This window comes from Pseudoliparis swirei, chromosome 6 (genome assembly GCF_029220125.1).
Source record: "Pseudoliparis swirei isolate HS2019 ecotype Mariana Trench chromosome 6, NWPU_hadal_v1, whole genome shotgun sequence".
Taxonomy (NCBI): Eukaryota; Metazoa; Chordata; class Actinopteri; order Perciformes; family Liparidae; genus Pseudoliparis; species Pseudoliparis swirei.
Window position 1 is genome coordinate 4,091,635 of NC_079393.1, and position 15,290 is coordinate 4,106,924.

A 15,290-nucleotide genomic window follows, 5' to 3' on the forward strand; every position below is an offset into this window, starting at 1 on the left:
CGGAAGGATCATTACCGATGAACAGACCGTCTGCATGAGAGCGGACAGAGTTCAGATTGAAGTGGTGTATTGGAAGCTCATTTTGCAAGTGACTTTTTTTTCGTCCCGACGACCAACAACAGACGGATTGGAAGCTCATTCTGCGCAAATGCGTTAAATGCGTTAATTAAAAAAAAAACTAGTTAAACCTGTAATTGGATTAACTGAGTTAACGCGTTATTTTTCACAGCACTAATATATATATATATAAAGTTCTTTTTTTTAATCAATCCATCATTTGGCCACAAAGGTCATCTCAAGAGTCAAGTTGACCTTGACTCAACCGGGTTAGTGGATTTTACTGAGCCCTGCCACATTAAGAATCCACAACAGGTCTGTCTTGTATTGAGATTGTATTCTCCTCGTTGTGCTCATGTCTCACTCTTTGATGAATTTTTAAATGTCCAAAAGGCATTCATCAGTTTGACCCGGCTGCTCCGTCAGCCGTGTCTTAACATAAGGTTCACGGCCCTTTAGACCTCCCTGAAGGGATACCTTATCTCCAAAAGGCCCAATCATATTACTACAGTACTAACCTCGCGTTACCTTGAATTCTTAAAGAAATCAGTTTTTTTTGCCTCAGAGGTGAACGAAGAATGCAAAAACAGAGCATTCAAAAAAAGAACAGCCAAAATATAAATGCGAGAATCAAATTGTGACCTTTTTAAAATATAAAATCAAATTGTGAATTGAACTAACAGGTGTGATATAACCTAATAACTTCTTTTTAGAACATTGCGCAATTAGCGTCCTGGCAGTTCCTGGCTGTCCTTGACAGTTTGACAGCAGATAAAAAAATAAAATAAAAAAAGTTCTGGTAGTCCTCGACAGTTTGCTATAAATCTTTCCCCTCCCAACTTGTGTTGACCTGCACTCCGCTGATGTCATCCTCCCCGCCTACCCTCGCGATCCTCATCCTCGCCATGTCCGCAGGCGACGTTTCTTATCGGCGGTTGAGCCAACGTGACTTTACGAAACACAGGTACACGCGCAGCTCCGATGGGCCTAGAGGAACACGTGAGTAACGCATCTGGATGCAACAACACGGCGCCCTTCGAGGGCCGAAAAAGATGATTCAGCGATTTTGTGTTTGAACGCAATCCTTTCCCGTTCTTAAATTAGATGCAATGCTGCAGAAAATTGTACTATTCCAAAAGTTTATCGAGCCAAACGTGGTCGCGATGGCTTTGATAAATGTTTATTAGTAAGCCAAGATCCTTTTTTTCCCCCCGTCTTGAAATAACTTCTGCATTACATAGAAGAAATGAAGAGGGTGTGGTGTTTGGTTTGTGGACCGAGGCGTGATTGATTTCCACAGTCGGGGGTCAGCGGAACACGAAGTGAGATAAACATTGGCAGGCTCCCACTATGTGATAATATTAGATAGCAGGTGTCTATTTATAGTTGCATATTTCATCCTGTGTGTGTTTTTAATAATGCCGATGATATGGAAACGCAGGAGTTACAGGCATTTTATTAACTGCTCTCCACGGGACCGAAAGAGGAAACCTCCACACGTGATATCCGCGGCTCTAAAAGTGAGGCCCAAACAGTCCTCCGACCGCCTTCCTAAACAACGGAAAAACCGCAGCGTGTTTTGTTAAAAAGAAAATACAGGATGACATATTTACCAATTGCAGGTGGAACAATTTGTCCGAAGGGGAAAGCAATGTTCCACATATTCATGACCGATGTTTTCTAAAAGAGGAATAACGGAGCGATCGGAAGTAGTTTAAGTTCACACACAATTTGATGTTAAGAACTTTTAGTATGAAGGGTGCAATACAAATATACTTATTATTATGTTATACACATGTAGCACATGTCTGGACAGGACAACCCCGCCGTGTCAACAAGATTAACATTCTCTCCAGTAAAATAAATAAACTTTAAAGGGGGAGGTGTGACGGACATTGCGTGGCAGCTCTGGTTGGCCCGGTTGGAACATCTACCCAGCAACACAACATAATTAACCGCTTCGTATTCTTTCGACATTACATATTTTATATTTTACAATCTTGGAGCCCGTCGTTGATAAGTTTAATGACCATAAGCCACTAAAGCCGATGTAACCATTGGATACCACGGTGAGGGATAACTAGGAGATCCTGACCTATTCAGAGACGTGAATGGATTTGGAGTTGAGAGATGACGTCTGGTTTATGTTCTGCCGTTTTAAAACCTCGCCATTTTGGATTACGGTCGTCGCCATCTTGGCTTTTTTTGCAACCAGTGACCATGAAACAACGAAGTGACCATATTTGGATTGCGGAATGAGGGTGGCCTATTACGTCGTCCAACGGTAGTGCGGGGAGGACGCCGAAGATAAACTTTCAAAAAAGATTGCATTTAATTAAAAAATCAATAGACGTTGGCGGCTAACAGTTAGCAAATGGGAGGATGGATGATGGGACGTACGCCATGATTGACATACAAACCAGTCTGAGATCAAGTCTTTGCGCGGTCAACCCAACTACGCAAACTACGGCAAAGGGCCGGTAAGCTTATTAGTTAGTATATCTAAATTAGAAGGCTAACGCTAAAGAAAGGTTATAGAAATGAGTGGGGGAGCTGGACCAAGTAAGAAACCAAAAACGTATCGCTTCCATGACGAATTAGAGGATGACTTTTTTACAATGTCATAATCAAAGTGGGTATTTCTGACATTGCTATTCCGAAGAAGGGAAATGTCGAATTTCGAACTGTTCATAAAAACTACAACACTGAACTGAGAAAGAGAAAGGTGAAGAAACTATAATCACAGTCGTCCGGACAGCAGTCATTTCTCTCACTGCCGAGTCGCTCCATCATTAAGCACAAGAAGTGCTTTCAAGATGGAGAGATGACAAACGAGACCTTCGTTGAAGCTGAAATAATGGATGCGTCAACGAAGATCGCCCGTTCCATTCGAGCGAGAGCTCTTCAAAGACGGCTTTGCCAGGAGATATCGCTACACACTGATTGTGAGATGGCTTAGTCGGGGGAAATTCCTGCAGAGATTTCGGGAGCGATGGAAGACATTGAGGTTGATTCACTCGCATCAAGAAATTGAGGATGAGATTTTGACACTTCAGGCTGACAGTCAGCTAAAAAGTACCTAAACATGAGGAAATGTGCTCCCTTCTTGACTGCATTATGCGGCTCCACGTATTAATGTGAGTCTGTCTTTTCCCACATGAAGAATATTTAGTCCAAATACTGTTCCACCATGATGGATGTCCGCTTGAGGCCACCAGCAGCTACTGTCCGGATGACGCAACCCTGGCTGATTCCAATTAGTCCAAGTCTCTGTAGCCCCGCCCCTAAAGCGTCCCCTGCTTTATGGTCTGTTTGACTCTAAATGACCATAATGTACTAAATGATGACATCATGCTGTATAGAAGAAGACTTGAAACTAGAGATTGAGACATAAACTCATGTTTACAACGTTTACTGAGGGAATACATCAAGAGAGAAGTGGAGTCATTATATAGACTTCTATACAACCAGAGGAGTCGCCCCCTGGTGGTCAGGAGAGAGAATGCAGCTTTAACACATGAAGCATAGACTTCTATACAACCAGGAGTCGCCCCCTGGTGGTCAGGAGAGAGAATGCAGCTTTAATACATGACGCATAGACTTCTATACAACCAGAGTCGCCGCCCCCTGGTGGTCAGGAGAGAGAATGCAAGTTTTTTTTTAAACTTCAGAACAGGAGGTTGCCGCCTGGTTGATAATTTATGTAATAAATATGTTCCTGTAACACTTTCAAGTTAAAAGAATATAGCACGATATAGCACTACTGCTTCTGCTGTTTATTGGTTGTTTACAGCCATGCGTATCCTACAGCGCCAACTTCTGCCCAATATACCCTGTAGCCTAGTTTATTTACCCCAAACCAGGTGACGTGCATTATTCACCTTTGTTATTTTTTGAGAATAGTTTGCAAAAAATTAGCTTGACTATTATACGGAAACACAGCTACTGATACCTAAAACACACTTTTTCTTCTTAATGTGGGGCTGTTTTTTGACACATTCACAGAAAAATAATACTGGCAAAGGCAAAACGATGGCTAGAAGAAACTCCATGACTTCTGGTACTTGTTAAATTGTGTCTGGAAAACAAACGTGTGAATTATTTCAGTTACTTAAAGTCTTAATACCCAGTTTCTGCGCCCTGTGGTACCCATCTGGTCTCGTAGGTGAATCTCCACAAGACGACATTCAGATGCTGCGTGAGAGACGGCCACTGAGATCATTCAAGAGGATTTGCTAGGAGCTCCATCTTTTCCATTATTAGTCATTTAAAGATGTGGGTACGTGTCAGACACTATTTTCCAAAACAATACTGATAGGGCCAGAAATCTCAACACGTATTCAGGCCACAGATGTTAATCACTTATGTTGGCCATTTTTAATCCGTCTCAATTAAAAGCAATGTCAATATCCCCCAAAAAATGGTGCTACGTGATTTGACAAATTACACAGGAATCAACACAGATGAGAAATTGTTCTGATTCTTACTGCGTCGTATCGGCAGTTTGATACTTTTCGACTTAATCACACACCAGATGTTCAGATTGGATTCACATTTCTTCTTCGAAACGTCACGGGGGTTTTACCGTTATCGTTGCGCTAGGAGTCGCTGCGGCGGGCGCCACGGCAACCCATCGAATATGCGTTGGGCTATTTTGGTGAAAGGCAAAATTCTCAATCCCGTAGTGGGTGCTAGAGTAAAGGCCAGAGAGTCAGCCAAGTCTGGAGAACATGTTCAAAGTCCTAAAGTTGCCCAAATATTTCTTTCTGGACCAAAATGACCGGACCGGTATCGCCATTTATTGAGTTGTGTTGCTAGTTATCACCTGCATTTGTTTTTTTAACACGTCCATATTGTCAGCGATGCTGAAAACTAGGGATGGGTATAGTTTTTTTTCTTTTTCCGATAAAACGATACCGGTGCCTAAACGGTGCCTGAACCGATACTTTAAAAAAAAAAGCACAAAACGACGATTGACAATGACGACATTAAAAACCTCTTCGGCCGTATTCCCTGTAATAGCCGTTCACATGGCGCACTGACAAAAGAATGGATAGCACTGCTCGTAGCTAGCGTGAACTACGAGCTACAGAGCTACGAGCTAGCTTAAACATGTTTATAATGGCTAATTCATTATTTGTTGGCCTACTTTTTTGAATGCAAGACTTACGGAACTAATCTGAGTTAAGGCTGCTAATTACGATGGTGAAGTGGCATCTAGTTTTTATTAATTGCAAACAAAAGGGACCCTGAAGTTCTACTAATAATCCTAATCCGTACCGTAGTCCAACACGCATCCCTTTGACCGCGGATGTAGTCGGTGTCGTGGATTCTTCGGCGTAAATGAGGATGTAATTATTTATTCACAGTTTCCAGTCTCTTCCATCCTCCATCCCTCCTTCCCAGCATCGCGTCAGCCATGTCTACATTTAGCCCCGACACACCTCCCGACATCGGGCACTGGATCCGTTAAAGATGCCGTTGCGTCAACACACCGCACACGCTCGCACTTTCGGCACAAGCACTTCAAAGATGGCTGACGCTCGCTGTCCTTCTCGACCAGATCCCAATCCAAGATGGCACCTTTTGGGTTTGAGTGTTGCGTCGTGGACGTTCGGCCCACGGATCTTTCGTGAAGCTCTCGTGTCGATCCGGACCCGCGGAGATCGCCTGAGGAATGTGTTTTTCCAGCACCTTGTTGACGCCACGCCACCAATGATTCAGACCAAATGTTTCCTGTTGACCCCCAGCAGACACATGTTTGCGATTTTTGATTTCTCACTTCTTCTTTTTTTATTTTTTTATTGTTGTGTTGAAAGTGCAAATATGTCCGGGATGGACTCGGAGTCTTCACATTCCAGTGGGCGGGGGAATTGGCGGAAGAAGTTATCTATTTTGACAACAACCCCCCGCGGCTATAAAGTTTAGTTTTGTATTGTTGGTCAAGAAATACATTCCTTATTATTCAATTATAGATGATCTCCTTCTACAATCTGATCTTTTTATTCGTTTTCAGGACAATGACGTGCAGGAAATGCGCATGTCACAAATCGGATTCATATTGGGGTGGGGGTCAACATCACTTATTCCAGTTCTCTTCTCTCAAGTGTTTTCCTGCTCCTCTGGGAATTTAAATTTGCGACATTCCTCGTTTTCTATTCTAAATTGAAAGTGTGTGCGTGTCTCTCCGAGCCAATGGAAGCCAACGGCGGTCACGTCAACAACGAGAGCTCGGAGGGACGCTTCCCTCTCCGTCTACCACCCATCCTCTCTTTTATTCACGCACTTATGCATCAAGCAGAGCAAAAATGTAGATCACATTTTCAAGATGTTTTGGGGGGTTTAAATTCCACATAGTTTCCTCCCAAATCCGGCAGATGGACGGTCCCACAAGTGTCACATAAACGCTTTTTTTCCTGGAAAATATCATGTTTAGTATTGTTGTCCCCGTGTCTCCGGCTGCGTCGCATTCTGCTGCCCTGAGTCACCGCGGAGATGTCACTCTTGGCTCTCTCTCTCTCTCTCTCTCTCTTTCTCGGTGATTGTGTGTGACACTTTGTTGGAGTCGGAGAGTTTATCCCAAACTGCTCGTCACGTTGTCCTCGTTAGGACTCTGTGGAATGTTTCGTCGCAGAGCGGAGAGACGGCCTCGGGAATCTATTTACCCCAAGACGTTTAAAGCGGAGGCCGTTTGTCAGTCCCGACGTGTTTGTTTACTACGTATGTCTCTCCTCGGTCGTGACGGGGCGTTGACAGAGTGAGCCTCTATGTGTGGATGTTTGGATGTTTGGATGTTTGGCAACTGCCGGATGAGACGGAGCGGTGTCGGTGGATTCTAAAACTTATGATTTGAAAACGTATTTTATCATTGAAGACTCTGGAACGCTCGTCCCTCCTTCTCTCGATAGAAAATACACGTCCTGGTCGCTTTGAGGGGCGACTGTGGTTAGGAGGTCCGTCTTTCAATCAGGGGGTCGGCGGTTCAATCCCCGCCCTAGTCGATGTGTCCTTGAGCAAGACGCTTCACCCTGAGTTGCTCCCTGTAGCTGCGTCTACGGTGTGTGAATGTGACGGGGTTATAAGTCACTTTGGATAAAAGCGTTAGCTTAATGACATAATAATAATAACTATAATAAAAGTAACTAGAATGGGCACTCGGTAGAGCGCATACCTTCGCATATCACAAGATTGGGCATTGAATTATGAACATTTTGGCATTAGTTGCATGCCAATTGGATAGAAATTGACCGCGCTATGGTAAAAAGAAGATTTTGACCTTTTCATGACCTTGACCTTTGACCCGATCCATCCCAAAATCTAATCAAATGGTCCCCGGATAATAACCAATCATCCCACCAAATGTCATGCGATTCGGTTTAATACTTTTTGAGTTATGCGAGGAACACGCATACAAATAAATAAATAAATACACGGCGATCAAAACAACCTGCATTTCCAATGCGAAGGTAATAATAGTAAAAATAATAATTTAAAGTGTAATGTTTGTTACGCTGCACACTCTACTGCCTATTTTATATTATCCAAAATAAGGTTGCAACTTCATCAACGAATCTGCTGATTGTTGTTGCTTTGCCAGAATGATATTAACAAGAAAATCTGAATATTTTGCACACAAGTTCCTTATAAATGAGTTATAAATAATGAAGTTCCTGCTAATGGAGGATTCCGACCGTGTCGCCCAGCCTCGATACTCTATAAACTGCACAATGGACTTTAAAGTGACTCATTCACACTGTTTTTATGTTTTTATACGACTTATTTTTAGGCGCTGATCTCAACAGGGTGTCGCTGGCGTGTCTCTTTTCCCGAAATGTCCATTAGTCACGTTGGTGTTCAGATTATGGGATGTTGAGGAGTGACGGAGCTCCGGGCCGGTGGAGGAGCATGACAGTGGGGGGGGGGGGGGAGTCGTATGTCTTCTTCTTGACGGGAGAACAAAGCCGATTGTGCTGCGATCACACACTCGTCTTTAATAGAGAGGGAGAGGGAGGAAGAGAGAGAGAGGGAGGAAGAGAGGCAGAGAGAGAGAGGGAGGGAGAGAGGGAGGGAGAGAGGGAGAGAGAGAGGTAAAGAGAGGAAGGGAGGAAGAGAGAGAGGGGGAGAGAGAGGAAGGGAGGAAGAGAGAGGGAGGGAGAGAGAGGGGGAGAGGAAGAGAAGGAGAGAGGGAGAGAGAGGGAGAGGAAGAGAAGGAGAGAGAGAGAGAGGGAGAGGAAGAGAAGGAGAGAGAGAGGGAGGGGAGAGAGGGAGAGGGGGGTGGGAGAGATCGGGATGGAGGGATGGAGAGAGAGATAAAAAGTGGGAGACAGAGGGGGAGGAAGAGAGGGAGAGGGAGGGAGGAAGAGAAGGAGAGGGAGGGGGGAGGGAGATAATGTGGGAGAGATAGGGAGGGAGGGATGGAGAGAGAGATGGAGCAAGGGAGGGGGAGAGAGATAAAAAGTGGGAGACAGAGAGGGAGGGAGAGAGAGAGAGGGAGGAAGAGAGAGGAAGGGAGGAAGAGAGGGGGGAGAGAGAGAGGGGGGTGGGAGAGATAGGGATGGAGGGATGGAGAGAGAGATGGAGCGAGGGAGGGGGAGAGAGATAAAAAGTGGGAGACAGAGGGAGGGAGGGAGAGGGAGGGAGGAAGAGAGAGGGAGGGAGGGAGGGAGATGATACAGTGCAGGTAATTCCTCCATCGCCTCATCAAGCCAGAAGAGCTCCAGCGTCTCGGTTCACCTGCTTCCTCTTAACCCTGATGCACTCTGGGTATTTTTAGCACTGTGTTTTCTTCTCATTTTCATCCACTCTGGTGCAGTAGAGTCGGACGCCGGTAAACGATGCTCAGCTCGGAACTTGGCTCAGCCACGAAAAGTCAGACAGTTCTCAACTGCAAATAAAGAAAGAAAGAGAAGAAGAACAAGAAGAAGAACAAGAAGAAGAACAACAACTTGATGTGCTGGCAGCAGCGCGGAGCCGTCCTTGGGGGTTGCTTCACAGAAACACTTGTGTTTTACATTTGCGCCTTGCCACACATTCTTCTGTGTTCACAGAGGAGGAAGACGAGGAAGAGACTTGAGGAGTCTATCTTGTCACGTACAGCATTCCTCTGGGATGGAGTCAGACGAGAGACTCAGCGATACTGGAGCGGTTTAGGGTGTGTGAAGTGTGTGTGTCCACAATCACGTATCCAGGTGTGGACCATGAGCATGCATGGAGGTGTGTGTATTTTAGGGTGCATTAATTTCTTGGAAAGTGTGTGAGTTTTACAAAAAATTTTTTTTACACGTTTCCGTAGTAACCTTTGACCTACGAGGTCAGAGCGGCACGCGGCTCACCCGTATCGCTCGGCTCTTATTATTGTCCCCAAAAAAACATTTATATCTGGATTGAACAATTTGAGAAAAGTTGTTTTGACCCCCCCCCCACACACACACACACGGGGTCGACCTCGGTCGGATGCGCTGATTGGAGCCAGATCCCTTTTTTCCCAAAATCCTTCTCCTCGCACCTCAAGAAATCTACTCAAACTAAAACCTGCAGTCATTTGGTGCGAGTCCCACATTATTACACAAATCCTTAATTTGATGTTGTGAAACGTCCGGAGGGGGGGGGGAGGGGGGGACATGTGGCGACGGACCTCATGCAGGTGAAATAAGGTTGAAGACTCTGGACCCTCTTCTCGTTCTTTTCTGTCTTTTTTTCCTCTTTCACGAGAAGGGGGCGACATATGTTTGCGTTGTTGGCCCCCCGCAGGAATTTTTTCTACGGGACCTTTTAATCCTATAATGTGGAGATGGGGCGATGTGCTATTTCTGTCTCCCTCTCTCTCTCTCTCTCTCTCTCTCTCCGGTCCAGATGTTTTCGCTGACTTCTCAACGCGCCGGTATATCACCCCCCTGGGGTCCCATGAATTGTCACGTCGCTGTGGAAGGAAGGTGAATGTTCCGCAGGCGTTTTTTTTCTTTTTTCTTTTTCTTTTTTTACTGTCCCAGGAGTACTTCCGCTGATCCGTTAAAAAAAAAAAAAAAAAAACTCTGCGGGCCCCCGGGAACCCCAAATTCCTAAAGCTTTCTAACCCTATATATTTTGAATTCCTCAGACGTCTTCAAACTTTTTTGTATCTCCGACGCTCCGGGACTCGAGGGGGCAGTGAGACCCCTTAACCCCGCCTTATCCTTCTCCCTTTTTTTTCTCGACCAACCCCCCTCCACCCCCATTACTGCGTTCCCCCTCTCTCTCACACACACACACACATACACACACACCCCCTGCGATGGATTCCAGATCGGGGGAATTTAATGCATTTCTGTTTCGCATCACCTCCCAGGAATGCAGCGCGCGTGCCACAAGCCTCGCAACCTCGGGCTGATGAGTGTGAGGATGTTTAAAAGAGAGAGAGAGGGAGAGAGAGAGAGAGGCATGATGGGATGCAGACGCTGCTGGGGGTGACGGGCGGGCGGCAGGGGGGGATTTTTCTTTTTACAGAGCGCGGCACTCTGCGTTAATGATCATCTTGTTGCATAAAGCGATGTTAGTGCAGCTGCGGTATGCGCCGAGCGCATCTGGACCGCACATTTCTTCTTTTTTTTTTTTGGGAACGTATTTCGAGTGTGTGTGTGTTTGTTCGGTCTCTCCCGTCTCCACTCAAATTAACAATTGTTGCACGATACGGAGGAGAGGATGGAGTGAATTAATTTAGTTGGGGATCTTTTTTTTTCTTTTTTTTCTTAAGCCGGCGGTCTGTTCTGCATAACATTTTTTCGATACTGTTGTTCTTTTTCGGCACGTTGAACCGCGTCGCGACGAGCCGAGCGCCGGTCGGGTCGCTCGGAGGGGTGGAAAAAATTCTGCAGATTAAACGACAGCGAAGCACCGGCTGGAGCAGCAAGAGTACTGGACAATAAAGATGAAATCAGGAGGTCAAGGAGTGTGTAAAACACTATTAATCTAGACATTAACACAATATATTACATATATTTGCTGTTGTTGGCCATCTTTTGTTGGTGTTCATCCTTTATGGAATAAGTAAACCATTTAAAAACAACACAATGTAATTTAAACTACATTAATAACTTTTATGTCCAAAACCCAAAGATATTCACACCCTCAACATTTCAGTAACGATTTTAAAACGATCGATCGGTTATAAAAAAAAGCAAGTTGGATATAAACTTTGTCATCTGGTTGATTGACCGATGGTTTCTCTCGTTAACGTTCAAATTGAACCGTTGTCCATTAATTTGAGGTCTTAATGAATAGAAAAAACAGTTTTTGAAAGAAAAATATATATTTTTAAAATCAAACATTAAAAGGATATCATAAAAATACTTTAGAAATACCCCCCAACATTCTTAGTTTAATATTTAAGTGTGTTCAACTCAAGTTTCTTTAAATATTAACAGTATAATTGTAATAACACTGCATGTTTTGGGGAATATGAAAGTTCTAGAAGGGGAAGTCGTGGAAATGAAGTCCCCGTTTAGTGCCCAGATGAGCCGCAGGTACAACATGTACTCCACTTTAACAGAAAGTGTCTCTCCATCACGCTTCTGTTGTCTCTAGCATCAGGAACACTTAACTTCTGTCTCAGAGCTGTTTGTTGCCCTCTGGCGCCCCCAGGTGGACATCTGTGTGTAGTACCGCTTGTGTGATCATCCAATTGCCACTGATCTCACTTCAAATTGACCCCCCAGCTCATTTGCATACAAGGACAGATAAATGTCACGCATAAACAAATGAAGAAATACGTGTGGACACATAAAGAGAGACATAAATAAATGAAGAAATACAGAAATGTATAAATATATTTGGGTATAACTTATATTTATTTATTCCTGTATTTATTTATTTATAGATGTATTTAAGCATTTATTTATTTATTCCTGTATTTATTTATTTTTAGATTTATTTAAGCATTTATTTATTTATACCTGTATTTATTTATTTATAGCTTTATTTAAGCATTTCTTTATTTATTCCTGTATTTATTCATGCATTTATTTATTTATACTTGCGTCATTTTCTGTCCTCCACATCAAATGACAATCTTCTGTGTTGAAAAAGGAAATACTTCACATTTCATTTATCTTCACTTACAAGAGTATTTTGATTAAAGGAAAACTACAGTTTAGTAACGTTTTAAATTTCTGCTGTCGTATTTGTGATATTTAAAAAAATTAGCAAATGTACACAAAGACAAAATACAGAAAGCCAGTTATTTAAGACGTTTACTCCATAGTTCAGTCTTTTGATTTTTACATTTATATATTTATATAAAAACATAATATAGAAATCACAATGTTCACTCATGACCATATCAAAGGCACTGGTGGTTACACAACAACAACAACAACACGGGACAATTGTTCTGCCGTTAGCATTGTGGGTGAGATTTTAGCCGAATGCCCTATTTCTGACTATTTACAAGCAGGAAATGTTTAAGAGGCGGTTCTTTTAGACAGATATAAATCTATAAAACACCTTTTATAACAGTGAGAACATGTTTAGTGAAGCCTACACATGAATTATAGTTCAGGTTGTTTAGAAGACCACGTTGTTGGACATCATGGACTTTACATGACATGTCACCCTTTACTGATGCTGCCTGCATGCAGCGTGACTAATTTAATAAGGAACGTGGGGGGGGAAAGCATAATTAATGTACGTACAAAAAGTCCCTTTTTATATTTATATGTCCCAACGGTTTCCCAAACAACGTGGACCTGGAACATGCTCGAGCAACTGGCGTTGAACTCTGGTTTCAGAAGTAGTGCATGTCATAGATGTGACATCTACAAAAGGTTAAAGAGGTAGCGGCGGGCACTCTTTTCCACTCGTGACCCGTCATAACCGGCACATCTTAAAGTCAGATTTCATTTAAATGCAAGTTGAATGGAGTCTGGTTGTTGTGAATAGTCATTTTGTAAATGTGGGATTAACTTTTGAGGAGTTCAGATTGCTCCTTGGCCCAAAATGACTTCATCTGTGGTGGATGATGGATGAATATTAATATTAATAACTTGAGCTTTTTGTTTGTTTGTTGAAAATGCCTGAAACTATCATCCAGTTGAATTCCCCCCCCCCCCCCCCCCCATCCAGTCAGTCCTCTCCGGTTCAGGTCTAACGGGGTCTCTACTGGGCCTGGGTCGCCTGGTTCTTGGTCTCCTGCCACTTCTTCTGCCTGGAACTGAATTCTGCGTCAGAAAAGGCCGCCGGACCCCAATTGGTGATCAGCTGCTGTCCCTTGGACCCTGGAGGAGGGAAATAAATCTGTATATTTAGTATTGAGGAAATCCAAAAGCTAAATTACACAAATATTTGTGAATATATAAACATGCATCTATATGTGGATGTATATATATATTTATATATATATTGTACTTATATATATTGTTTTATATATTTATTTATATATATTTTTAATGTATTTATATATATATTTATATATATTTTTATTTTTATTTATATATTTATTTACATATAAAATATATATGGACCTTGGAGGAAGGAAATAAATCTGTATATTTAGTATTGAGGAAATCTAAAAGCAACGAGAAGTAATTATTTGTCCTACACGTGATTATTAATTTGTGTTGGAATATTTTTTTTTTAGCTGGCTGAGTCTCATATTTAAAAAAGAGTCAAGTTCTCCTCTAATAAATTAACTGATGAACACTATTGTGAAGTGAAGAAGACGAAGATTACATGTATTCGTGGCAGGAGTTTGCAGCTCAGACGAAATCCGCTCCACAAAAACAAAATAACCTTTTAATAGTTTCCGTTTGACGTAGTTTTAAGTCTCTTTCTGTCGCACCTCAAACACAGTTTACTATTGTGCTCTCAGTAAAACCTTTAAAAGGAAGAAGTAGTCCCTCATCTGATATGCAAAACTGGCTTTGTGCATAATGATTGACCCAATATATTTATTACAGTGAACCTAAATGGACGTATGGACGTGTGGACGTGTGGACGTGTGGACGTGTGGACGTGTGTGTGTGTGTGTGTGTGTGTGTGTGTGTGTGTGTGTGTGTGTGTGTGTGTGTGTGTGTGTGTGTGTGTGTGTGTGTGTGTGTGTGTGTGTGTGTGTGTGTGTGTGTGTGTGTGTGTGTGTGTGTGTGTGTGTGTGTGTGTGTGTGTGTGTGTGTGTGTGTGTGTGTGTGTGTGTGTGTGTACCTGGTTGGATCAGCCGTAACATGCCCTCGTGCTCGGCCACCTTGTGCTTCCAGGTCTTGGTCTTGTTGGTCGCGTCTTCCAGCTTCTTCATCACCGTCTGTTCACGCGAGAAAAACAACGAGACACAAACGTTTATGAATTTAAGAATTAAGCTTTTTGAAATAACCTACGCTCCCGTCTGGATTTTACCGTCACGTGTCAAACAGTGACACCATGTGGTGAGGAAAGATACTTCTTTACAAAGAACTCCTCTTTTTTATTTTTTTTAGACAGATATGAAGTCATAATGTCATTGTAAATTCTTAATTACTGCACAACACACTGCTATTTAAACTAAACTAAAGCTCTACATTAGCAAACTGTTGCTTTGTGACTATTTGGCATTTCTTTGTTCAAGATGCACAAATTGACGTGAAGTTTGAGATCTGGTGGCGATAATCTGGGAGCGACAATAGGCCTTTTTATCGGTCCATACACTTGATTACTTTGTCTTTTTAAATGACTGTAAATTGATTTAGAAACAACCAGGTTGCTCTTCTGGTCTCGCCCCCCCCCCCTCCTCCTCCTCCTCCTCCACCAGCTGACCTGGTACTGCTCCAGCGCCCCGTGCCTCTCCTGCTCCAGCTGCTCCAGCTGCGTCATGGCGGCCTGCAGGGCGTTCTCCTTGGCCAGGCGCTCCTTCTCCAGCTCCTGTTTCTCAGCCTCCGTCTCCAAGAGGGCGCGCTGCTGCCGCAGGTGGAACTCCTCCAGCTCCACCCTCTTGGCGGCCTCCTCCTCCAGCAACCTGCTCACGGACACGGAGGTGGGTCAGGATGATAAATCCCGTTTGTCTGTCCAGATGGTCTGAGCCTTCGTTTCAGATTCACATGAAACGATGTCTTAAAAAGGAGGGAAGTTAACGTGTGGAGGTTATTTATATTTTTTAATGTTAAAGACTATGAGCTGATGTACAATCCAAAAATTGTTGCTATGTATTTATACACACACACACACATACACATACTGTTTACACGTGGACATTTACACAAATATTTGTGAATATATAAACAGGCATCTATATGTGG

The 15,290-nt window shown here is 43.2% G+C and overlaps 1 protein-coding gene across 2 annotated transcripts in view; it reads right to left on the minus strand.

Annotated features, from left to right (window-relative positions):
* Positions 1–12,263: 12,263 nt before the first annotated feature.
* swap70b (switching B cell complex subunit SWAP70b) overlaps positions 12,264–15,290 on the minus strand; it is a 28,396-nt gene continuing 25,369 nt past the window's right edge. For both annotated transcript variants that reach the window (XM_056417856.1, XM_056417854.1), the window contains 3 exons: positions 14,812–15,010; positions 14,227–14,323; positions 12,264–13,304 (listed from right to left, as the gene is read on the minus strand). In XM_056417856.1, coding sequence (XP_056273831.1) covers positions 13,186–13,304; positions 14,227–14,323; positions 14,812–15,010 — 415 coding nt within the window. In that variant the 3' untranslated portion in view covers positions 12,264–13,185. The remainder of the gene's footprint in view (positions 13,305–14,226; positions 14,324–14,811; positions 15,011–15,290) is intronic.